This window comes from Pituophis catenifer, unplaced genomic scaffold, assembly GCF_029215685.1.
Source record: "Pituophis catenifer annectens isolate HBS135680 unplaced genomic scaffold, rPitCat1.0.hap2 SCAF_1, whole genome shotgun sequence".
In the NCBI taxonomy this organism is placed as follows: domain Eukaryota; kingdom Metazoa; phylum Chordata; class Lepidosauria; order Squamata; family Colubridae; genus Pituophis; species Pituophis catenifer.
The window spans coordinates 338,507,459-338,535,254 of NW_027256881.1; the positions used below are offsets into that span (position 1 = coordinate 338,507,459).

Consider the following 27,796-nt stretch of genomic DNA (forward strand, 5'->3'; position numbering starts at 1 on the left):
CCCCTCACTCAAAGGCTTATCTGTTCTTCACAGTGAAACTGTTTCCAGGGAAAGAGGATCTGAAATAAAGCTCTGCATTTCTAATCAAATCATAATAAAGAGACCAAATAAAAAGATATCACCGCCCACCAACACAAGATTGCATCCACAATCATAGCTGGGATGGGCGGGTGGGCAGCATCGAGGACAACGAAAAGAAAACAGGCATTCGAGATTGAAGATGAAGAAGGGTGTAGCGAGACAGCAGTCCACAGCCTGCGCTGTAATGAGTAAAAGCATGATGGTAAACAATGCTTAATGAAGAAAAATGCTAAGGGGGGGGGGGGAAGCATACACAGGCAACCAGGAAAAATACTCGAGAGCAAATTCTGATGCACCATTCCAGAAATGGAATAGCAAAGCATCTTGTTGCCAAAAAAGGAAGAAGGTTAAAAAATAGAGTAATACTTACCCACAATTAATATCAATAGATTCTAATTTCATATCATTTTTATGGGGGGAAAAAAGCATGAAAATAAAATTAGGTTTATTTAAGACATACAAGGGTGGAACTACCATCGCCCATCGTTCCAAAAGCCAAGATTCATCCATTACAGCTAGTCCTCAATTTACAACCACAATTGAGCCCAAAATTTATGTTGCTAAGTGAGACATTTGTTAAGTGAATTTTGTTCCATTTTACAACCCTTTTTGCCGCAGTTGCTAAGTGAATCACTGCAGTTGTTAAATTAGTAACACGGTTGTTAAAGGGAATCTGGTTTCCCCATTCTGATTTGGCTTCTGACTTGGCTTGTCAGAAGGTTGAAAAAAGTGATTGCATGACCCCGGGACACAACAGTCATAAATGTGAGTCAGTTCCCAAGCGGCTGAATTTTGATCACGTGACTGTGGGGATGCTACAACAGTTGTGTGAAAAACGGTCATAAGTAACTTTTTTCAGTGCCATTGTAACTTTGAATGGTCACTAAATGAACTTTTGTAAGTTGTGGACTACCCATATTGTATCCTGATATTGTCTCAAGAAAAGGGTATTTTACACTTTACTGGATTCATAACTTAAAAGGCATCTTATATATAGATTTTCATGTGTGGAAATCCAAACATCAACAGAGATTAAAGCAATTGTCATACTTTCTCCATATTTCTGTCAGGAAATCACTGCTGGCCATACCAACCTAATCCATTATGAATAATAATAATCGAGTTGTGGAAACACCACCAACGCCATCAACACTTGGGCTATACCTGTAATATGATACACAGCTGGAATTATTAAGTGGGCACAAGCTGAACTGGATAGTTTGGAACAAAAAAACAAGAAAACTGATGACTTATTCACTATGCTTTACATCCCTCTAATAATATTCTGCCCCATAGAAATGGAAGCAGAAGTTTACTTCAGGTCAAACAAACTATCAAAGAAGAAAAGCATGCATTATCTGATTATGTAAAAGACAGCCAAGAATAAGCATTGATGCAAGTTAAACACTGGAACCTATGAAACGTGCAGGAAACAAAAAGTGAATATTGAACTAATGTAATAAAAGCAAGAACAGAATGCTGGCAAGGAAAAGCATTACATGGTCAATTTCTACAAAAGATTGAGGGGGAAAAGGATAAAGATGAAACCTGGCAATGGCCTCTCAACTGGAACATTAAAAAAAAAACCTGAAGGCTTGATTCTGGCTGTGAAAGAGCAAGCTATTTGAATTAATGCAATCAAGGCCAGAACTGAAAAAATCGTCAAATGATTCAAAGTGCAGATTGTGGAAAGAGGCAGAAGAACAGCAGATAAGCTTGAGCAAGAATATAGCACAAACTAATTATAAACAAACAACTGTAACGCAGCTGCCAAAATGATTCACTGGGACATCTGTAAAAGTTATCATGTGCCAGTAATGAAAAATTGGTGGGAAAATAAAAAGTTGAAAAAGTAGTCAAAATTGCTCAGGTTAAAAATATTGTGGAATTTCCAAAAATGAACTGGGTTAGGTCTTGTCTCATAACACACCAGCTTTAACTTTGTTTGAAAAGAAGAAACTATGGATAACTGATGTGGCAATATCTGTGGAAAGTACAATAGAAAACAAAGATTTGGAGAAGATCATAAAGTATTAAGATCTGAAAATCAAAATTGAAGGATTATGGCATAAACTAGCAGGAATGGCCCAAATTGTTATTGGTACATTGGGTGCCATACCAAAAAATCTTGGATTGCATTTAGAAAATACGCACATTGACAAAAATCTCCATCTGTCAATTATAAAAGGCCGCACTGCTTGTATTCATGATGACATCCTAGGTTTTTGGGACAAACACCAGCTAAAGAACTGGTAGCTGTGACTACACAGTGTTGCAAACAGAAAATATAAATAACAAGAATGATTATAAACTATGGCACGACAAAGTAGCAACAATAAGTACATTGGAATATCTGCAAGAAATACCATTTGCTTGTGGGACCACAAAATAGACAAAGTAATAGAAAATGAAGAAGCTAAAGTGCTCTGGGATTTTACAATTCAAACAGACAAGCAACTACCCCATAACATTCCGGATCTAACAATTGCCAATAGGAAAAACAAGGAAGTCTGGATAATGAACATGGCAATATCTTGAGACAGCAGAATAGAAGAGAAAGAACTGGAGAAAATCATAAAAATCTGCAAATAGAAGTCGAACTGTGGCAAAACAAAGCAAAGATAGTCCCAGTAGTAATAGGTGCCTTGGATGCAATTCCAAAATGTCTGGAGCACTTTTTAAAACACCATCATCGCCATTGATAAAATTATCATCAGTCAATTGCAGCTTTAGGTGAAACAGCTAACACCCTGTGACAATGCCTTTAATACCATCAAACAACATCTGCCTACCCCAGATCCTGGGGAAGGATTCGACAGGTGGATAAAAATGCCAATCCAGTCCAAACATCTGGCTGATTGTGCAACAAACCAAAATAATAATAATTCATCGCCTGATGTGGTTGAGAGCTATCCTGGAAGTAGCGTATTCTACCAGAAGGTAACCCATGCCAGATAGGTCTCAGTGGAAGAGCCAAACTAAAGTGTATCCATTAATCCATTTAACATGATGAGAAAAAAGAAAAAAGAATCCTATACTGGATCACCTGGATCAACAAGTATTGTGTCAAAGGTTAAAGTTCCCGAGCATCTGTCAACAAGTGGGCAACAAGATTCAAGACCTATGGCTGAGCAACCAAGGCCTACCGTTGTAGGATTACTGAAAAAAACAACCACCTCAGACAAAAGTGTACTATTTGAAAATTACACCATTATTGCCTGCTATTATAAATCGGAACCAACAAAGCGGGTGGGGGATACTTAAAGCAAATGTTTGAACATTGGAAAATAATTTATCCAGAAACAAATATCATTGAACAACTATTAGCAGACAAAAGAAGATTCATTACCAGAAATAAAAATATTCAGGGATGCAGAACTGGAAGAGATTCAGAAAAATTGTGAAAATAGAAGACCCCAAAATAATACTAGATGACTAGTAGAGGGAACTCAGATATCAACAATTGCAAGTATAAAGGGAAAAGCTGATACCAACTAAAGCTGGGGTCTCCAACCTTGGCAACTTTAAGCCTGGAGGACCACAACTCCCAGAATTCCCCAGCCAGCTTTGGAGAGTTGAAACTTAAAATTGCCAAGGTTGGAGACCCCTGAACTAAAGGACTGATAACTTAGAAGAAGCAACAAGAACAACAGAGCAGTACAAGACAGCACTGAAACCACCCATGAACTGACTCTCCACCAAGAAAAATTAAAAGAAAAAAACTACAGCGTATGCAGAATTACCAATAGAAAGACAAAGACAGGCAGCCTTGAACATAGCATCAAAAAAAGACCTGTCACCTAACGAAGGATGTGAATAAGGCACATTCAGGAGTTAAAATAAAATCTATCAAATAGAATAATCAGCTTGCTTCAGCACTTGTGATGGTTACAGAAAAACTGGATAATGAAATGAGAAATCCAAAATTAAAATCATATTCAATTGTAAAGTGGAAGATCAGATTGGAGGCCAAGGTAAAGGAATTAAGAGCAGATGTGAGTAATTTAAAAAACACGAAAGAACAAAAATTGAAGAATGTAACGATCAAGTCCAGCCTAATAAAAAAATATTGGCTTAGCAGCAGAAAAATTGAAGCAACTTTGGAAATAATAAAACAGCAAATAACTGCAATAGCAGGCAAAATGTAACATTATGAGGCACAGATCCAATTTAAGCAGAACTGGACATTTCCTGGAAATAATCAATTGCATGGCTTTTGGTTCAAGTATCTGATTAACTTACATACAGTTATAGCTGTACAGTTATAGCATGAACTATTATATAAAGGCAATATCAGTGACTGGTTAATAATTGATAAAATTTATCTGATTCCAAAAGATAAGGAAAGGAACACCACCAGGAAACTACAGGCCCATAAAATATTTGTCTACAATATTTAAGTTACTCACTGGCATAATACTATAACAGACAACATCCAAGATTATTTAGAAGAAAATAACATTATCCCAGTAGAAGAGAAAGGAAATAAATGAAAAGCATAAGTACAAAAGATCATGATTGGTAAAATGGTTTTAGATAATTGCAAAAGGTGAAAAACATATATAAGGTATTTATTTATTTATTATTTTATTTATTAATTTTATTTCTATACCGCCCTTCTCCCGAAGGACTCAGGGTGGTGTACAGCCTAATTAAAAACACAAAGACAGACAATATTTAAAAATAATTAAAATTATTAAATAATAGGCCTAATTTATAAAACCCCAAATTTAAAAACCCAATTTAAAACCAATTAAAATCATTATATTGATAGCCCAGCCTGGCAGAACAACATGGCTTTGAGGGCACAGCGAAATACATGGTATGGAAAGATTATAAAAAGACATTTGATTCATTGTACATAGCTGGATCATAAAATGTTTGGAAAGAACTGGGGTCAGTAAAACTTTACAATGTTAATAGAAATAAGTAATGAATCAGTGGAAGACAGATTGGTGGCTGTAGATGAAAAAAATATGGATTTGTCAACATTAGGAGAGGCATCTTCCAGAGTGACTCAGGATCACCCTTATTATTTGTCTTTGCTATGATATCACTTTCAATGATTTTGACAAAAACAAATCTTGGTTAACATTAACAAACAGCAAAAAACCCTACTAAATCTCACATTTGCTTTATATGAATGATCTGAAACTTTATGGAAAACCAGAAACTGAAATCAAGTCATTGACAAATAGCGTAAATTTTTTAGCACAGATATAACAATGGAATTTGGCCCAGAGAAATGTGCTACAATAGCATGATTTAGGAACATTATGAATAGTAATGGAATTTAAATACTGAATGGCCAAACCATCAGGAGCCATCAGGATAAAGTCTACAAGTCTTTTATAGTTGGATAATATCAAGCATGGTCAGATAAAAAATGTGATTAAATAATACATACAAGTGAGAAAAGCAGGGTGGATAAAAATCAATGATTTTTTTTAAAAAAATCAAAAAAATCAGATTTTTTTTATTTAAATCGGATTTTTTTGATTTTTATCAAATTTATTTTAATAAAATGCTTTGGGAGTAAAAATCTATCTAAAGACAGTTTTCTATTTAAGATACATTAATAATTTAGTTTAATCAGCATGAAATGGACCTTAGTTATGTAGCATGAGGCTGTATATTCTGCAATATTGGGACTGTTGGTGAGTCAACAGCGGGTCAGAGGAGGAGCTGCTGCCAGAAAAGAGATGTCAGCTGCTCTTTAAAAATTATGATTTAAATCGAGTTGATTTAAATCAAGCCTTTTTACTAGTGATTTAAATCATGATTTAAATTGTGATTTAAATCAACTTGATTTAAATCAAATCCACCCTGGAGAAAAGTGTTAAAAACATAATTGAATGGTGGAAACATCACCAAAACCATCAATATCTATGTCATACCTGTGATACAATACACAGCTGGAATTATTAACTGGACACAAGCTGAAATAGACAGTCTAGGCTGAAAAAAGAAAGGTAATGATACTCCCTATGAACTATATCACTCTAGTGATGTTGATAGATTATACCTGCCCAACAGAAATGAAAATGGGGGTTTACTTCAGGTCAAAAAAACTGTCAAAGAAGAAAAGAGTGCTTTGGCTGATTATATAAAAGTCAGTCAAGTACAAGCATTGATGCAAGTTAAAATTGGAACTTACTGAATGTGCAGGAAAAAAGAAGTGAATATCGAAATAATGTAATAAAAATGCAAACCGAATGCTGGCAAGGAAAAGCATTGCATAGTCAATTTCTACAGAAGATTGAGGGGAAACGGGATAAAGATAAAACCTGGCAATGCCTTATAACTGGAACATTAAACATAAAAAAAGAGAGAAAGAAACCGAGGGCTTGATTTAGGCTGTTCAAGAGCAAGCTATTTAAACTAATGCAATCAAGGTCAGAAAACTGAAAAATCATGAAATGATTCAAAGTGGAGATTGTGGAAAGAGGCAGGAAAAACACCAGATTATATGCTCAGATCATGCAAGAAGATAGCACAAACTGATTATAAATAACAACATAACACAGTTGTCAAAATGATTCACTGGAACATCTGTAAAAATTATCATGCTCTGGTAATGAAAAATTGGTGGGAATATAGAGCTGAAAAAGTAGTTGAAAACGAGGTTAAAATATTGTGGTATTTCTGAACACAAACTGGTAAAGTCTTAACTCATAACACACCATCTTTAACTGGGATTGAACAGAAGAAAGCAGGGGATAGTAGAAGACAAAGAATTGAAAAAGATCACAAAGTATCAAGATCTGAAAATCGAAACTGAAAGATTATGATATAAACCTGCCATGGTAGTCACAGTGGTTATCGGCACACTGGGTGCCATACCAAAAAATCTTGGACAGCACTTAAAAAATCTGCACACTGACAAAATTTCCATCTGTCAGTAACAAAAGACCACACTGCTTGAATCTGCACTTATACTTTGATACATTAGGACATGAGTCTCCAAACTTGGCAACTTTAAGACTTGAGGACTACAACTCCCAGAATTCCTCAACCAGCTCTGAGTTGAAGAAGTTGCCAAGTTTGGAGACCCCTGCATTAGGACATCCCAGGTTATTGGGAAGAACTTGATGCATCTGAGGGCCAACAATAATAGGTAGGTAATAATAACCTACCTTTACCTTGTACAACTCAAAGCAGCACACATAATGCTCCTGCCTATTCTCCAGCTGCGCGTCGAGAAGGGACGTTCAGGTAAGCAACGTCCATTCTCATAATTTGTCACCTAACCATTGAATTCAGGCATGCATAATTTGTCACCTAACCATTGAATTCAGGCATGCAAACCTGTACTTAGCACTAAGCTAAAGATGCTTCTGCAGACCTATTCTCTTAAATATTATTGTGCAGAGAAAATCAAAATCATGTCCATGAAACATACAGAGTAATGTGGTGAATGTGGTGAAATGTGGTGAAAAACACATCCATGCCAAAATGAACCAGGTGCGCATATGATGTATTTTCTGAACACTCCCCCCCTCCCCACAAAACATGTTTTCTTTCTTTCACTGACTTTTTTGTCACTCTTTTGTGAAGCTCTGCTGACTGTTTACAATATATTTTCCTACCGGGAAGATGAGAGGATACACTACAATTGGCAAAGTAACCACGTGAATGGTTGTGCTCTCTGTTCAGTCATGAAGAAACAATTAGTTGGCAGGACATGAATGGGGATAATGTCCTAAAGCACCTACTGTTCTAACTAGCAATAATTTACTTAAACACAGTTGAAGTTAAAGTAAGGCAAAAGCCTTGCTGTGCAGAGCTGACAAGCAATAAAATCCCCAATGCAAGGAGAATAAGAGCTCCGGGTTCCGACACAATAGTTGTGCATGTTTGCCATCAATCCCATCAGCCCGTAGTCCAGTTGACTGACTAAATGGCACCATAGCACAATCAGATTCACCAAATGATCACTCAGTGGCTAGATTCAAAATATCATCAACAATAAGGAGTAAGGCTAATTCTACAGTATGTGGATCAAAACTGAATCCTTAATTAAGAAGCTCATGAAGCAGCCTTGGGACAACACTTATTAGTCTAAACCAGGGGTCTCCAACCTTGACAACTTTACGACTTGTGTACTTCAACTCCCAGAATCACTGGCTGAGAAATTCTGGGAGCTGAAGTCCACAAGTCATAAAGTTGCCAGGGTTGGAGAGCCCTGGTCTAAACTACCTCAAAGAGTGTCTGTGACAATTGACAGAGGGATAAACTATGCATCCCATCCTAACCAGAACTAAGGAAAAAGTCACAATGTTTAACTAAGGAATTAGGGTCACAATTTGAATTGGGGTTGTTGTTTTTTTCTGCAGTTAGCATATATTTCACTCCTATTTAGGCAGAATTCATACAACACATTAAAAAAAACAAAACTCCTACCTTTAATGTTCCAAAGCTGCTTTTTCAAGAGGCAACTGGACTTTCTGGTTTTTCTTTGAAGACATTTCGCTTCTCATCCAAGAAGCTTCTTCAGCTTTGAGCTCTGAGAAGACATAAAGAAGTTTCTTGGATGAGAAGCAAAATGTCTTCAAAGAAAAACCAGAAAGTCCAGTTGCCTCTTGAAAAAGCAGCTTTGGGACAACCATGACCTGGATGACTGAGAATCTCCATAGACGTCCTAGTTTTAATATTTTGTGCAATATACTTGCTACACTTGTGCCAATTAACACAATCTTTATTTATTCTTGTGTTATTTTTAAAGTACCAATATTTTTAAAATATGTCAAGTATTTTTTAATTCATCGATTATTTGATAGAATTCAAAAAAATGCAGAATGCTATTGCTAGTGCAACTTTATTGCAAAAACTCTAAATGCTTGAAATCAATCTTGAAAACTTCCTTATGCTTGACTCTTCGTAATAACATGAACAGCCTTCTCTTTGTTGCCTCAGAGATTCGTAACTGATCAAACTCACTCCATTCAGGAGTGAATGGAAAAATATGCAAATGGATAGTGGACTGTTCCTTTGTGCTTAGTTGGCCGTTTGTAGCATGCTGTTTAGTTTTTATAAAGATGAATAGAAGAAGCACCAATTTTAAATTAAAAAAACAAAACCTGGATAAATCTCAATTCATGAGAAGTGTTGAAACAAATGGAATTTTCTATCCCCCAAATATGTCTGGCTCCTTCTCCTTTTGGCATTTATGACAACGCTAAACCTTTCTTTCTAAACAAGATTTTGGCGTATAACTATATTGATGAGCCATAATATCGTTTAATTGCATACGGCTTTATTATTTCCTATGTATTATTGTTATTGTTGCACACGTACCAGAGTTTTACAATTGGGCGATATAATTTTTTTTTGCAATAATAAACAAGTATGATAATAATAAAAAGAATTGATTCCAATTGCTTCAAGCGGGCATCTTTAAAATTTTGCATAAAATGACAAATAAAGCTCTATGCAGCATACATTGTTTTTCTGTCATGAAAATATATGAATCAGTTGCTCAAATGATTCCCAACCAAAATTTCAGAGCGTTTCAAAGAACGTGAAGGATTTGCATCTCCTTAAGTGCCATTCAAGGGATACGGATAAAAAGGAACATAGCACTGCAGCAACGGCGGAGTTTGAAAAGGTGTTGTTTCTCCACCACTTTTGCCATTCTAACAAAAATAATTGCATATTAGCATGCTTCAATTATAGAGCAGAGGATAAGGGATTTTACTGAAGGAAGCATGGAGTTGATCAGTCATGGAAGGGATAAATTCTTCTGAAGATCTTCCAGAACAGAAGCAAAAACCAAGTTAACAAAACAATTAAGCTACTTCTAATAAAAAGCTACCAAAAAGTAACATTAACAATATTAGCAAGCAGCTGAACCCCGGCAGATCCATTTATAATATCCACTGGAAAACGAATAATAAATGTAATCATTTGTTTAGTACTTGGCTATCTTAGACCCTCAGAAAAAGCACACAAACACACTAATGGACATGAAGCACAAGATAATACAGAGAAAGGAATGACAGTGAAAAAACAAGGTTCCATAAAATTTAAGAAGGAAATTTGTTTTTCAAAAATCCATGTAAAACTGTTCCTGGATGAGTACAAAGCTAGACTCACAGCTTTAATAATCACTCTGTAATTTGTAGTTACTTTTTTTTTTTTTTGCAATAACCACAAGGGACTAGAGGAGCTGGAGGAAAATGTATTTTCAAGCACTGGATGCCAATTAAGGTATTACAAGAATATTACAGTACACTATCTGCACTGCATTTGCCATGGATGCTACAATTCCATGTTTGAATTTATACAATATACAAGAACAATCAGAAAGGTTTGCTTAAGCATGGGATGGGGGGAGGGATGAGAAACCCCCACAACTCTTACTGATTTGCCAAATGCAGTAATAGTAGGTAGCACATTGATTTAACAATGTTGTCAATGACATTAAGAACTCATAGGAAAGGGCACGTTAAACAGCAGAGCACAGAGCTATATCACTTTCATCAGCCCTCTATAAACCACTACCATCAATATAGCCCAATAAATGTCTCTACACCCCACAGCACGTCCTGTTTAATTCTCCATATCAACTACATCTGTTCTTCTGCAACAATGAACACTGGTGTGAAGGTAACAAGAAATGAAGAGTCCAGACTGGTTCAAATAGCTCACACTGTGTAGCTAGATATTAATTTGTCGTCAGATACTATGGGACATAACTGGAATTCCCTATTATGAGTCTTATTCAATTTTTCAAATGCATATCCTGATCTTCCTTCAGAAATCCAAAGTAATATATATAGTTTTATCCCAAATTTAGAAAAAAAACTTATATATCAACTCTGTAAGGTAAATTAGACATGGTCCAAAATCACCCAGCAAGCTTCATAATCAGGTGGATATTTTAAATCTGTGTTGCCTTATTTCTAGCCCAGAGCTTTTCTAATCCTTATATTCTGACACATGATACATTGCCATAATAATACAAGATAGCATACATACATATGTATTAAGAATACATCTGGCCAAAATGTGAAAAGGAATTTATATATAAAGGAATTTATTATCTTCTGCATAAAGACTTCAGGCTGCACCAAGTTACAACAACAATAAAAGATACACAAATGGGAAAACACACATTTTCAACAGTTTGTTCTTCTGTTCCAATTTGTAATGTAATTTACACCACATTCCAAATTACCTCATTCTTAGTGCCTTCTTTTGAACTGCCCCTAATAAATTAGATGTCTTTACATTAACTAGGATTCCAAATATCCTGTTGGCATTTACAAGCTGATCATCCCAGTTCTCAAACAGAAAAAAAAAATCAAGTATTTTTATCTCAACTCTGAAGGAACTTTTATGGCAGCTGTAATCTTTAATATGTGGGAAGAATTTGCAGGTTGGCTCTTACCAGCATGAATCTTCAGTCAATCAAAAACTAGACCATATGTATTCATTTCTTATAAATATATGTTTCCCCTCAGTTGACATGTAATAATAATAACCATAATAACCATTAAAAACAAACATTGGTAGCAAGATTTTTCTTTGCCAAACTGGAGATTCTGATGAGTGGAGCCATGTAGAGCCTTCAATTTAATTCCAAAAAGGTGTCTAGAGGCATGGGTTCACAATTCTTAGCCAATCTATTTTTCCTGAGGTCACATTGCAATTGCAGAAGACAACAACACAAACCCAGGAAAAGATACTGCTACTTTAAAGTGTTGCAGACAGATGCTATGTTCACACCTCCTATATACTTTGAAGCACCTTTTTTTGCATTTCAAAAAATACTGCAGTGTTGATGACCTTTTCATGGGATAGCAGGCTATAACTTGATAACAGCAAAAGTAAAATCCTGTTATGTTCATCCCATCCATTTTCTGAAACAAAGTCATCAGTTAAATTATTTCCATTGTTAACTCTTTGTGGACATGCTGCAAATCCCATCACTCAAAGGGTGTCAACTGGAGGGAACAAGAAGATGAGTCTTCTCCGCTGTAGCCTCTGCTTTGTGGAATATTCTTCCATTGGATGACCCCAATCCTGTGGGCTTTTTTAAATAAGGCTTTAAAAACTTGTTCCTGAACCAGGGGCTCCAAAAGTGTTAAGGGCCCCATTCCTTGCCTTTACTGTTAGTTGGCTAACCACCTTGGCTGCTGTATTTATTTCTTGAATGTTTTTATTGGTTTTCATTGTTTAACTGTTTTATAGTTTTAGAATTTAAGCCATTCAGTCACTTGGCTGAGATGGGCGACTATAGAAATTGAATAAAATTGCATTTGTAAAATAAGCATTTATTAAACTTATCTGCGACCCGACTCTCAGTGATTCTGGGCAGCTCACCTCAAAGAAATAAATACATTACAATAAAATCAGTAAAAGATAAACGATGGAAAGGACAGACCAAAGTGAAACTAAGGTGTTCACTCTCCCTGGCTGTGCAAGGAGCCAGGTATTCACCATTCTCCTCAACAATAATCTTTAAATCTTCTCTTCTGGGGGCTATTCAGATGTCTGGGGGAATGCAAAAGTGCTGCAAAGAAGGTGTGATTCTGGAGTCCCAATAGACAAAACTGTTTATGGAGTGTGCCAACCCTGCAAGAACAAAATGGTTGGGCACATCCTATGAGAAACAGGCAGTCTCCCAAGGAACTGGGCCATGTAGAATTTTATAGATGATAACCAGCACTTTTAAGGAGGAAGATTCATTTTACCCCACTGTAATATTTCTAATTATGATATTTATAATAATCTAACTGCATTGCAACAGACATTCTCCCATCGTAAAGTCATTTCTTAGAAGATGATAGTTGATCATTCTGTTGATATTTCATTTAGAAAATGTAACATTCCCCTTTAGTTAATAACTTAATTTCAACACAAAGCCAATCTTTCTCACTGAAAGAACAATGACTTCAGAAAAGAGCTGCGTACTACAATTCAAAGTTCTAGTAACATTTTATTACTAATATAGCTACAACACACATTGCAAATTCCTAGTTATAAAACAATCTACATGAGTTAATACCCAAACCAACTCTTAAGGAATGAACTGTTTAAAGTGCTATTTGTCGCATAGATATTATACACTAAAATGATATAAGCACTACCTTGAACTCGGATTTTACACAACATGGCAAGGATAGGAAATAAAATTATTTTCTCCAACATTTTCTTTTTCAGTAAGAGCAAGTGGATATTAAATATCCTTGATCTATTTCCACCCAGAGACAGACAGAATACAAAGGAAAGATATTTTTCCGTTTGCTCAAATCCAGATACTCCACCCAAGTAGGAGAGCATTAATTGCATTATAACATAGAAAAGAATGATTCTCTCTGATATAACAGCAGTGTCTTGATGACAATCCGTACTTCATTAAGTGTACTGTGATACCTGAACACACTGACCCATACTGCAAAACCATGTAACAGATTCTTAAACACTGGATACCTGTTTCCTTAAATGAATTAATATCCCAGACTATAGACTGGAATTTCCTTGTAATTCTCCTTGCTCATCTAACCTTAAGCAGTTGCTTAAACAAATGGAAAGAGAGCCTCTTCTCACAACGCCCTCACAATTTCCTACAGGAAAATATATACCACCTAAAAGCAAAGATGGGTAGAAGTCATCCTTTCAACAATTCACATACAACCATGTATATTAGATGTAAGCATTTTCTAATTTTGCATTTCCCTCATTTTCACATTTCTCTTTTATCCAGGAAAAGATTTTTAACCCCTTTTCTTAATTTGCTCCTAAACATACACAGGGAGATTGAATTGATTCCCTTATGCATAAATTAAGGACTAATTAATTTCCTCCCCATTTCCACAAATACACAATACGGCTTTATCCCTCAATACTGCCCTTTCTTATATACAAATAACAGAATGGGAACCATGAACCTCCTCACTACAAATATAACAAGATGAGATGTAATTACCACATGGCTTGAATGTTTTAATTAAACACTCCTCCCAATATACGCAAGACTCTTCAATTCCCAGTCCATAAATTGGGAAGAGAGTTGTTATTTCCTTCCCATAGATATGGAGGGTATTTACTCTACAACTTCCTCATATACTTATAAGGAAGATTTATAAATTATTGTCTACACATTGACCAGGGGAATATCTGCCTAAAATTACAGGCACTGCTAACCTCCTCCTCATATTTGCCATTATACAAAATATTCTTTATTGGCCAAGTGTGATTGGACACAGAAGAAATTTGTCTCCGGTGCATAAAGCTCTCAGTATACATACAAGCAACAAAATCATAAATCATAAGATACAACCAACGAAGTGATAGTCATAAGATACCAATAGGAGTAGGTAATAGCAAAGATGAGAAGGATATAATAGTATTACAGTCCTGCTACTTGGTTAGATATTAAAAATATTAATTTGGCCCATCCCTTGAGGAAAGAGGAGTTCGTCATTATGACCTCTTTTATCAAAATCCTCTGATATTTAATAAAAGACAAAAGTGTTATGATCCCTTCTGTTTTGGAGGTTAACTCCATTCCCATGCTCCCCCACCCCTATTCTTACCCCTTATTAATCCAGTATCCCTCACTTGAAGCAGAAAGGAATTAAGATTCCTTCTCCTGACCCACTCACCTTCCAAACTTGTCATCCATCCATCATCTATCTATCTATCTATCTATCTATCTATCTATCTATCTATCATCTATCTATCTATCTATCTATCTATCTATCTATCTATCTATCTAATCTCCTTTCTTTATCTTTTAATAACTCCATGATAGATTGGGAAAGCACAATTCACCTTCCTTGTACCAAGCTAAGTGTACAGGTGGGTCATTTCATCCCCCCCTTGACCTCCTTTCTTTAGTTTATCCATCTTTGCACTCCACCTCTCACCCAAAAGCATGGACCTTTCATTTCAATGTCTTTTAATTCCCAATTCCTTTTGCAAGGGGGAAGAGAATGCATCCAGCATTTTTTACACGTATTAACGACATCCTCCTGCCTTTTCCCCCGATCACAAATACTAAGGCCCCTGTGGCAAATAACATAAGCCATTACTTACAAGGGTAATAATCATCACAACACTGACGGGATTTATTTATTTATTTTTTATAACGGGGGGAGGGGTTTAACTTCTCCCTTGTTCCTAAACAGATTTTTTTTTTGTTTTGATTCCCAGCTCCATCTCTAATCAGGGGGCGTCAGCTCCCCCCTCCCTCAATTCCCCCCTCCCCCTCAACTTGAAACGACGGGCTGGCCCCTCAGTTCCCTCCCCCCACAGCCACCCGGTGAGGGGAAAAAGGATGCCGCACTTATTTTAACCCCCTTCCCTCAACACCCCCCCCCAAATTGAGGGGGTGGTCTTTAAACACCCCCCCTTTTTTTCTCGGGGAAAAGAAAAAAAGAGGGCGCCCCTAGACAGCCCCCCCGACCTCCCCTCAAGAAATGGGATTTTAAAAAAACGACCCCCCCGACTAAGCCCCACAGTGAAGAGGGGCGAATTTCGATGCAAACCGTCCCCCCCCCTCCTTTCTGAGGGGATTCGGGCAGCGCGTCAGTCCAGCGGTCCCTCCCGCTCTCCATCCTTCCCCTTCCTCCGACGGGTCCTCCTCACCCGGTGGGCGCGCGTCAGGCTGAGGTCTTTCATGACCTCCTCGAAAGCCGCCGTCTCCTCGGCCTGCTTCTGGTTGTGCAGCGCGATCTTCTCGCTGAATTTCCGCGGGTTGTTCGACGACGCCGCCGCCATCTTCCCCCGTCCGCATCCCTCCTCCTCCTCTTCCCCCCCCCACCCCCGATTCCCCCCTCCCACCGGGCTCCAGACACCACCACCAACCAGGCGGCGCCAACTGCGCAGGCGCGCCAAGGAGGGAGACGAGGCCGAAAGCGAGCGCCTTGCAAGGCTAGGACCGCAGTTCTGCGCGTGCGCCGCCCGAGCAACCAACAACACCCTCCCCACACACAAAAAAAGGCAGCCGAACGGTCCGAACTGCGCAGGCGTAAGAACAGGCAGACTAAGGAAAGGGAGGTGGAAGGAGGGCAGAGTCGCGACTTTCCGAAGCCAACCTGGAGGCCAGGCGCTTTGGCGCACGCGCGGTGCTTTCCTCGGTTTCGTCGCAACTCCTTGAAGCAGGCGCACAATGGGTTTTTTTTTCCTATCTCTATGGGGCCGAGTAGTTCTTTCCACGCTTGCGCGGGGGTTCTTCTTAGCCCCCTTCACACTTAGCAGGCAAGTAAGCGGGCTGTGTCACGCATGCTCAGAGCGCCTGTCCAAAATCGTTTAAAGAGCAACGCTGTCTGTCTGTTCTTTCTAGTGGTCCTTCCTTATTAGGGGGACTTTATTCTTTTTTTAAAAAATCCCCTTCACATGTCTCTTTACTATTCCCCAGTAGTTGCATTTATCCAATAGCTTTAAATTGATGCCTGGATTTTATTTATTTATTTTTTTGCTCTATTTCCACCATCTTCAACTTAGTCTAAGTTCAGGGTTTCTAAACATTGGCAGCTTGAAAATGTGTGGACTTCAACTCCCAGAATTCCCAAGCCATTCATTATCTATGCTGGTTGGGGGATTCTGGGAGTTGAAATCTACCTATCTTCAAGTTTTTAAGGTTGAGAAACACTAGATGAGCCAAGAAGCTTAGTTTGCACAAAGGACAAACCCCTAACCATTATTAAACTCTGGTTGTGGAATGGATTCAGAATAACACCAAGATATTGTATACTTTCAAGATTTTTCAAAGACTCTCATATCAACCCAGGCTACCATGGCTTGTTGTTGTTGTTAGTTGCGAAGTCGTGTCCAGCCCCTCGCGATCCCATGGACAACTTTCCTCCAAGCCTTCCTGTCCTCTACCATCCTCTGGACTCCATTTAAGCTCATGCCGACTGCTTCACTGACTCCATCCAGTCACCTTGTTCTCTGCCCTCCCCTTCTTCTTTTGCCCTCCATCTTTCCCAGCATTTGGCTCTTCTCCAGCGAGTCCTTCCTTCTCATTAAGTGGCCAAAGTATTTGAGTTTCATCTTCAAGATCTGGCCTTCGAAAGAGCAGTCAGAGTTGATCTCCTCTAGGACTGACCGGTTTGATCGCCTTGCAGTCCAAGGGACTCACAGGAGTCTTCTCCAGCACCAGAGTTCAAAGGCCTCAATTCTTTGGTGCTCAGCCTTCCTTATGGTCCAACTTTCACAGCCATACATTGCAACTGGGAAAACCATAGCCTTGACTCTACGCACTTTTGTTGGCAGGGTGATGTGATGTCTCTGCTTTTTAGTATGCTGTCTAACTTTGCCATAGCTTTCCTCCCCAGGATCAATGTTTCTTTTAACTTCTTGGCTGCAGCCCCCATCTGCGGTGATCTTGGAGCCCAGGGAAATAAAATCTGTCACTACCTCCATTTCTTCCCCATCTATTTGCCAGGAATTGAGAGGGCCGGGAGCCATGATCTTAGTTTCCTTAATGTTGAGTTTCAAGCCAACTTTTGCACTCTTAACAAACTTAGAACAAACTAACCTGGCTGAGCAGTTATGTATTAATACAGTACAACCATTCTCTAATTATGAGGGGTCCTTTCCATGGATTTATTTCACTCAATTTTCAAAGCTATCAAGTAACCCAGTGTTTCTCAATTTTGGGAACATTAAGTTGTGCAGACTTAACTCCCAGAACTCAGGGAATTAAGATGGGATCCCAGAGTCCCTTGCTAGCTAAGGAATTCTGGGAGTTGAAGTGCATTCCTGGAGGGAGATTGACAGTTCAAAAATGTGAAAATAAATAAATAAATGTATACATGCATGTGGTTGCTTTGACTCTTTGTTTTAGTCCTTCTGATCTCTTGGAAACTGAGTAATTTAAACTGTAGGTAAATTATTCGGAAATAAATAGCCAATGATAATAATCAGGACTACTGTATCTACAAAAGAAGCACTTGACAATATCCAGATTTGTGTGCTACTTCATATGGGATACTGCTAATTACATAGTACTTTTTCACCGTAACATTGATCAGCATTTATATGCTATATTAATCTGTAAGGTCCCAAAATACACTTGAGTCACCAGAATGCCAAAGAGAGAGACTCAAGATGAGGCTTGCAAAAAAAACAGATTTTATTTATGGCCAAAAACAAAATACTGGGTGGAACTATATCCAGAACATACAGATACAATGCATGCGAGGAGATAGCCACACCTTGGGGAAGGTATGGCGTCCTTTTATACCCTCAGAGATGTCAGCTTAGTACCCAACTCTGGCCTCCCAATCCAGGCCCGTGCATTCCTTGTTTCCCTGCAAGGGGGAATAGAAACTTCCCAATTAGTCATCTTGAGCATTTCTTTGTTTACTCAATTGGCCACTTAGGCCCCCTGGCCCTGGAAAGTAGGAGTCTATCCAGATCAACATAAATTAAGACTGAGATAGTATCATGCTCTTAGATGGCACAAGAAAAAAACAGGGAGAAGATTAATATTTATTTATTTTATTTATTTATTATTGAATTTCTATACCGCCCTACTCCCGAAGGACTCAGGGCGGTGCACAGCCATGAAATAAAACACATAAATATACAAAATTTAAAATCGAATAAAATGGATTAAATAAATTTGGCTGAATTAATACCCATAATTTAAAAATACCCATATTTTAAAATCCATTAAAATTTAGAATTTACACTTAAAAGGGAGAAGATTTAGGCGAGGCCAGCTTGATGAAATAAAAGCGTCTTCAACTCGCGGCGGAAGGTGCGCAGATCCGGAATCCTCCGTATCTCTGGGGGGAGCTCATTCCAGATCGTCGGTGCCCCCACAGAGAAGGCTCTCCCCCTAGGGGCCGACAGCCGACATTGTTTGGCCGACGGCACCTGGAGGAGCCCCTCTCTGTGGGAGCGTACTGGTCGGTGGGAGGCTGATGATGGTAGTAGGCGGTCCCGTAAGTAACCAGGTCCCAAGCCATGGAGCGCTTTAAAGGTGGTAACCAGAACCTTGAAGCGCACCCGGAAGACCACCGGGAGCCAGTGCAGCTCGCGCAGGAGAGGTGTTACATGGGAGCTCCATGTTGCTCCCATAACCACCCGCGCGGCCGCACTCTGCGCCAGTTGGAGCCTCCGGGTGCACCTCAAGGGGAGCCCATGTAGAGAGCATTACAATAGTCCAGACAAGAGGTGACGAGGGCATGAGTGACTGTGCGTAACGAGTCCCGATCTAGAAAGGGACGCAACTGGCGAATCAAGCGAACCTGATGAAAACTCCTCCCGGTCACGGCCGTCAAGTGCTCTTCTAAAGACAGCCGTGAGTCCAGGAGGACGCCCAAGTTACGAGCCCTTTCCGTGGGGGCCAATGATTCGCCCCCAATAGCCAGCGATGGCACCAGCTGACTATATCGGGACGTCGGAAACCACAGCCACTCGGTCTTGGATGGGTTGAGCCTGAGCCCGTTTCTCCCCATCCAGATCCGTACGGCCTCCAGGCACTGGGACATCACTTCAAGGGCATCGTTGGGGTGGTCCGGGGTGGAGATGTACAGCTGGGTGTCATCAGCGTACAGATGGTACTTCACCCCGAAACCACGGATGATCTCGCCCAGCGGCTTTACATAAATGTTGAACAGAAGGGGCGAGAGAACCGATCCCTGCGGTACCCCACATATAAGGGGCCTCGGGGTCGATCTCTGCCCCCCTGTCAACACAGACTGCGACCGGTCAGAGAGAAAGGAGGAGAACCACCGTAAAACGGTGCCTCCCACCCCCAACCCTTCCAGCCGGTGCAGCATGATACCATGGTCGATGGTATCAAAAGCCGCTGAGAGGTCTAACAGGACCAGGACAGAGGAACAACCCCTGTCCCGAGCCCTCCAGAGATCATCAACCAACGCGACCAATGTCGTTTCCGTGCTGTACCCAGGCCTGAAGCCCGACTGGAACGGATCTAGATACGACGCTTCATCCAGGTACTGGGGTAGCTGTCGCGCAACCACACTCTCAACAACCTTCGCAACGAAGCAAAGGTTGGAGACTGGACGATAATTAGCCAATACTGCCGGGTCCAGGGAAGGCTTCTTGAGGAGAGGCCTTACCACCGCCTCTTTCAAGGCGGCGGGAAAGACACCCTCACCCAACGAAGCATTTATAATCCCCTGGAGCCAGCCTCGCGTCACCTCCCGGGAAGCCAGCACTAACCAGGAGGGACACGGGTCCAACAAACATGTGGTCACGTTCAATCTACCCAGAATCCTGTCCACGTCATCTGGGGTCACAGGATCAAACTCATCCCAGATAACAGTCTCAAGACCTGTCTCCGTCACCCTCGCTGGATCTATCCCGTCGGAGTCCAGACCTGCCCGAATCTGAGTGATTTTGTCATACAGATACTGAACAAAATCCTCGGCTCTTCCCTCCAAGGGGTCCTCCCGCGCTTCCTGGTGGAGCAGGGAGCGGGTCACCCTAAACAGGGTGGCCGGGCGATTATCTGATGACGCAATAAGAGCAGTAAAGTGAGTACACTTTGCTGCTTTTATCGCCACTAGGTAACTCCTAATATGTGATCTTACCAGTGTTCGGTCAGATTCAGAAAGACTAGCCCTCCAACAGCTCTCTAGGCGTCTTTTCCGGCGCTTCATCTCCCTCAGCTCCTCGGTGAACCAAGGAGCCAGGCGAGATCAGCGCCGGGTCAGAGGCCGCAAAGGCACGACTCGATCCAGGGCTCCAGCCGCTGCCCTATCCCAGGCGGCCACTAGGTCCCCAGATGAGGCGTGAGCCAGAACCTCCGGGATTGGCCCAAGCTCCATCTGGAACCTATCAGGTTCCATCAGGCGCCTGGGGCGGTACCATCTTACCAGTTCCACCTCCCTGCGGCGGGGTGCTGCGGTTCAAAGGTCAAGGCGAAGGAGCGAGTGATCTGACCATGACAAGGGCTCGATGACTATATCCCCTATCTCAAGATCACTCAACCACTGTCCAGAGACAAAAACCAAGTCCAGTGTGTTTCCCCCAGTGTGCGTAGGGCCATGAATTAGTTGGGTCAGGTCCATGGCCGTCATGGAAGCCATGAACTCCCGAGCCACCTCAGACGCCTCACCCACGGATGGCAGGTTGAAATCCCCCATGACCATAAGTCTGGGGGTATCAACCGCCACCGCGGCAATAACGTTGAGTAGCTCGGGCAGGGCTGCCGCCACGTGGCAGGGAGCCAGGTACGTGATCAGCAAACCCATCTGAGTCCCGTGGCCCCACTTCACAAGGAGGGACTCACAACCAGCTGTCTGAGGTACAGTGGTCTCCCTCGGCCTAAGGCCTTCTTTAATAATAACCGCTACTCCCCCGCCCCTCCCCTGTGACCTTGGCTGATGGAATGCGTGGAAACCTGGTGGGCACATTTCTACCAGAGGGACCCCTCCCTCTGGGTCCAACCAGGTCTCCGTAATACCCGCCAGGTCCGCTCCCCCCTCGTAAACAAGATCACAGATGAGGGGGGCTTTATTTACTACAGACCTGGCGTTGCACAACATCAGACGAAGGCCCGGGCCCTGAAGGTCTGTACTACCTGGAGAACGGGTGGAGCCTTGGGGGCCGGAGCACTCTACCGCTTGAAGACAGCGGGTGCGTGCTCCCTTAACATGATATGGCCCCCTGCTCCCGCCATATCTACCCCTCCCACACACAGTACCGATGGTGAAAGCATAGTCTGGACCAGCTCGACCCCCTCCGGATCCCCCACCACCCCCGCCGAACGTCCTGGCCAAGCCCGACTCTCCCCCTAGTGGATTATCCCCCAAACCCACAATCCTAATTCCAATCCCACCCCCCTCCCCCCTCCCAGAACCCCTTAAAAGTTTACACAAGGACAATTTTAAAAAACCCCGCAACCCCCTCTTTGCGGCATGCCACCTCTCGGGACTCCAGAGCCCGTCATCGAGGTAGGCCCTCGATAGAATGGAGGGCCAAGCCTGCGAGAGGGGGGAGTCTCGCAGACCAAGAAGCTCCGCTGCTGAGTACATTAATCATAATGGGTAACACGACCATATCCTGAGGGTGTATATAAAGGACCGAGGAGAAGACAAAGGAATGGGGGATCTCAAAGACATATTTGCAGGACCAAGTCCCCTGTCCCCTCACAACAGAGGACATAGTCCAAAGCCAGGACGACCACAGTTCCAAGGGGGAAATAGATCTAACCACCCTCTCACGGTGGTTAGGTCAGCTGGGTTCAGGTCAAATGGTAGGGACATATGTTTGACAAATACCAGATATATTACAGGCCTAATAACAGAATATGTTTGTTACAGGAGATACAAATATAAAGGCATAATATATGTGATACAAATACAAAGGCATATGTGTATTACAAGAACCTAATGGTTACAGAATCTAGTATACCAGTATATCATATCCTAGCATTATTTATTATATCCTTATTATTGTTTCCCTTCAAATCCTTCTGGATTAGAAAAAGGATACTTCTGAATTTCAGTGACTAGCAATGGAGGAAATATTTGCCCAGAAGACCACTGAAACAAACTGGGTTTTCCTGGGCAGTAAGGGGTGGTTAACTATGCTTCAGGACATTCACTCTATTACAGTGGTCCCCAACCCCCGGTCCGCGGACCGGTGCCGGGCCGTGGAGTACCTGGCACCGGGCCGCGCAGCGGCCGGGGGACATGAACGCTGCAGCGCAAAGGCTCCTGGGCCGTGCGCAAAAGCTCCTGGGCCGTGCGCAAAAGCTCCTGGGCCGTGCGCAAAGGCTCCAGGGAAGAGAGCCCCGCGCAGGTACGCACGTGTGGCCCAAAGCCCCCACCCCTGCGCGCACTCAGCGGGCCACGGTAAAATTATCAAAGGCTGATTGGTCCGCGGCGATAAAAAGGTTGGGGACCACTGCTCTATTAGACTCATCCAATCTCTGACCAGCCACAATTCTTAGTTAAGATTCACCAAAAACTTAAAACAAGACAAAGGGCAGAAATTATAGTGTTCTTGGCATCCCTTTCTAGGTGAACATTCTTAACAAGCCTGAGCTGAGTTAAAAGCACTGGAGACAGAACAAAATCCTTATTGATTTATTTTAATCCAGGGTTGATTTAAATTGATGACATAGATTTAATTAACGTATGTAAGAAGAGGGTTAAGAAGAGGTTGTTAAGGAGGAGTGATGAAAGGAAGGGCTTAATTTTTTTTGTAGGGCAGAAGCTTTATTATCCCAGCACTGACCTTGTTCTTCTTCCATTGCAGGTCACATTTTCCTTGTGATGCTGGGTTTTAAGCTCCTATTGAGTAGCAATTTTGGCTTAAAGGTGGGATAGTCACCAAATCCAGACAGCAATATAAAAGTTGTGTGCAAGGTCTCACACATCTGTGATGTGACACCCAGAGTGACTCAGCCATTTTGTTATATAAAAGGCAGAGGAGACTGCCATTTTCCTGCAGAGATGAGCACTGGTGTCCTATGAGGGAAAGAATGCATTTTGTGTTGAAGGAACAGGTTTTGTCCTGGGATGCAATTCTACTAACATAGCTTTGTCAACAGTTAGAAAAAGCCTATGGAAAATTGTTGGCTTGGCACTCTTCTTGGTGTGGTCATAAAATATAGTAGTCCTTGACTTACAACCACAACTGAGCTCAAAATTTCTGTTGTTAAGTGAAACATTTGTTAAGTGAATTTTGTCCCATGTTACGACTTTCTTGCCACAGTTGTTAAGTGAATCACTGCGGTTGGTAAGTTGGTAACATGGTTGTTAAGTAAATCTGGCTTCCCCATTGATTTCGCTTGTCAACAGTTTGCAAAAGAGCAGATGACCTTGGGAGCAGCAACGGTCCTAAGTATGAACCAGTCACCAAGCATCTGAATTTTGATCACATGATCATGGGGATGCTACAAAGGTAGTAAATGTGAAAAATGGTTGTAAGTCATTTATTTCAGTGCCTTTGTAACATTGGTCACTAAATGAACTGTTGTAAATTGAAGACTACCTGTATATAACTTTACAGATGGCTAGAGATTACCTATGCCAGTGGTTCCCAATGTTTACTTCATCACAGACCCCCCCCCCTTTAAATAACTTTTGTGGACCTTGGCCACGGACCACCAAAGCATAACCCAAGAATTAAATCTTCAAGATTTCTTCACGGACCCCGTGACGACATTGCAGCCCCCAAGGGGTCCATGGACCACAGGTTGAGAACCAGTGGTGGGTTTCAAAATTTTTTACTACCGGTTCTGTAGGTGGCGGTTTGGTGGGAGTGGCATGGCTTGGTGGGCATGGCTTGGTGGGCGTGGCTTGGTGGGCATGGCAGGGGAAGGATAATGTAAAATCTCCATTCCCTCCCCAATCCAGGGGAAGGTTACTGCAAAATCCCCATTTCCTCCCGATCAGCTGGGACTCAGGAGGCAGAGAATGGATGGGGGCGGGCCAGTCAGAGGTGGTATTTACCGGTTCTCCGAACTACTCAAAATTACCGGTTCTCCAGAACTGGTCAGAACCTGCTGAAACCCACCTCTGTTGAGAACCGCTGACCTATGCACATAAGCTAAAGATGATATCTACTAAGGAGGACTTGAAAGAGAAAGGAATGAAGATAAAATCTTTGCAATTAACAGCCAAAGGTGCTTTTTCAGGAGGCAACTGGACTTTCTTGTTTTTTCTTTTGAAGACGTTTCGCTTCTCATCCAAGAAGCTTCTTCAGCTCTGACAGGATAGTGGGGAATGGAAGGTTTTATATTCCTTGCAGACAGCTGGTAATTTGCATCCTTTTTTTAGAGGGTCATTGAAGCTCTTGGAGGTTTATCTGTGTCCTCAGTGCTCCTGGTTCCTGTAGACTGCAATTTTTCTTCTGGAAATCCATTCCTACTCCCACACCGAGCACTACTCAGGTGACCCTGAAGACACAGATAAACCTCCAAGTGCTTCAGGAACCCTCTAAAAAGATGCAAATGACCAGCTTGTCTGCAAGGAATATAAATCCTTCCATTCCCCACTATTCTGTCAGAGCTGAAGAAGCTTCTTGGATGAGAAGCGAAACGTCTTCAAAAGAAAAAAGTCCAGTTGCCTCCTGAAAAAGCCCCTTTGGACAACCATGACCTGGATGACTGAGAATTTCTACAGACTTTGCAATAACAACCTCAGATAAAGACTTGTGCAGTGTAATAAATGGGACCGTTGCTGAAACGAGGCCTCTGAAACCACTCAAATTAAAATAAAAAAGAACCTTGGCTGAAAAAATTCATGGCCTTTACTAGCTAATGCTCAGGGTATGGAATATAAACACAATGAGGTTGAGCTTTTAGCACCGGAGGGCAAATATGATTGAACAAGGATGAGAGGCCTGGTGAGATGGCACCATGACCGGAATATAGCAAATGATGGATGCCACTTGTTCTAAAGACAGAAGCAAAAAAAAGTGAGGAGCATTTGCATCCATTCCTGCTGAGAAAGAGAAACGGATAAACCTGGCAACCCTGCAGAGAGCATCTGGATTGAAAAAAAGGGGAGGATCAAATGAAAACAATTTGGCCCATGAGGTCTACTATCACCCGACCAATTACAGAGAAAATGTGAATGATGCTTTCCCAAAACAAATGGCAGATTTTCCCAAAAGGCATGAAGTCATCAAGATGGGAAACATCAATTAGCCCCAACATCTGTTAGGATACAAATGTCTTTTGAGCACGGTCCTTCCAGGAAATTCCTGACGTGTCTTGTTGAACGGCTTTTTCTTTCAGTGGGTGTTGGAAGAAGCAAACAAATCAGCTCTTCTTGACTTGAAACCAATACAAAGCACTAAATCTAGGAAATACCAAGTAGGTATTGGGAAAAAGTGAAATTCTTTTTTTAAAGAGAGCTAAACAGAATATGAGAGCCAGTTTGGTGCAGTGGTCAAAGCACAGAAGCTAGCAATATGGAGACAGGGAGTTCTTGTGCTGCCCTAAACATAAAGCCAGTTGAGTCACTTTGAGCCAGTCCCTCTCCCTCAGCCCTAGGAAGGAGGCAGTGACAAACCACTTCCAAAAAATCTTGTCAAGAAAACTGTAGAGACCAGCCCAGGCACTTACCAGAAGTCAACACAGACTCTAATATTTTGTTGTTGTTTTTTTAAAAAGTATAGTCATGTTGATTTTAGCAAACAAAACACGACAAAATAAGTTAATAGGAAAAGTTGTGGAAAATTGATGGGAGTTCTTAAGGAAAGAAGTACTATAGTAAAAACACAATTACAGCTAGTCCTCAACTTACGACTTACAATTGGGCCCGTAATTTCTGTTGCTACCCTGTTTCCCTCAAAATAAGACATCCCCTGATAATAAGCCCAATTGGGCTTTTGAGCACATAGCAATAAGGCCAAGCGCTTATTTCAGGGTTCAAAAAATATAAGACAGGGCCTTATTTTCGGGAAAACACGGTAAGTGAGACAGTTGTTAAAGTGAATTTTTGCCCCATTTTACAACCTTTCGTGCCACAGTTAAGTGAATCAATTCAGTTGTTAAGTTAGGAACATGGTTGTTAAGTAAATCTGGTTTCCCCACTGACTTTGTTTGTCAGAAGGTTACAAAAAGGGAATCACATGATCCTGGGATACTGCAACTATCATAAATGGGAGCCAGTTGCCAAGCGTCCAAATTTTGATCATGTGACCGTGAGGTATGGTGCAAGTCATTAATTGAATTCAGTTTTAATTGGGTTGTTTTTAAATCTTGGGCTGAAATTATTTGTTTTTTAAATTGTTTTTAAATTTTTTTTTTTTTTTTAAATACTTTATTGAATTTTCTAATTTTTTAAAAAGACAATGTACAATCACAATCTTGATCCGAGGTGCAATGTTTACACATTTCATAGATCAAACATTAAATGAATTCCATCCATAGTTATACAATATGCAGTTCTATACAATTCTCTACATTTCTATACAATTAAGTCCATTTCGAGTGTCTAACAGATCGTAGCTTATTATCATATTTTTATCCTATTCTTTAACCAATTATACCAAATTCCCCATACTTCGTGGTACTTAAAGTTCTCTTCGTTTTTTAGCTCGCTCGTCAATTTGGCCATCTCTGTGCACTCTAGAATTTTATTTATTAATGTTTCTTCAGAGGGGGTAGAGTTGGATTTCCAGAGTTTCGCAAAGGCTAATCTAGCCGCAGTAATAATTTGAATTGCCAGTTGGGTTTTATTGTTGTCGAGACCATCTCCAATCATACCTAAGAGGAAGGATTCCGGAGCCAGGGCTATCTCTTGTCCCATTATTTCCGAGAGCCAGAGTCGGATCTTTAACCAAAACTTTTTGGTCTCAGGGCAAGTCCACCACAGATGATAAAAGGTGCCGACCGTCTTTCCACATTTCCAACATAAAGCAGAGGAATTTGGAAATATTTTGGCCAGCCTGTCCGGGGCTAGGTACCACCTATGCAACATTTTGTAGTGATTTTCCCTGAATGTTACGGATTTCGTTATTTTGAGATTTCTGTTCCAAGCTATCTCCCAATCATTGAAATTAAGGCCATATCCTAAATTTTTCTCCCAAATGCTTAGCTGATTTTTAGCTATCTTCTCGGCTCTATCCTCATCTAATATAAAGTTATAGATTTTCGATAGCATTTTGTTTTTAAATTTTATATGCAATGTTTTACCTTGGCTGTACACCGCCCTGAGTCCCGCAGGAGAAGGGTGGTATAGAAATAAAATAAAATAAATAAATAAATAAATAAGTGTGAAAAACGGTCGTTAAGTCACTTTTATCAGTGCTGTGGTAACTT

At 41.0% G+C, this 27,796-nt stretch overlaps 1 protein-coding gene across 1 annotated transcript in view; it reads right to left on the reverse strand.

Moving 5' to 3' along the window:
• Positions 1-15,810, reverse strand: part of CRTC1 (CREB regulated transcription coactivator 1) — an 89,497-nt gene extending 73,687 nt beyond the window's left edge. Inside the window, exon 1 of the mRNA XM_070931837.1 lies at positions 15,679-15,810. Within this exon, the coding sequence (XP_070787938.1) occupies positions 15,679-15,810 (132 nt within the window). The remainder of the gene's footprint in view (positions 1-15,678) is intronic.
• Between the last annotated feature and the right edge of the window lie 11,986 nt (positions 15,811-27,796).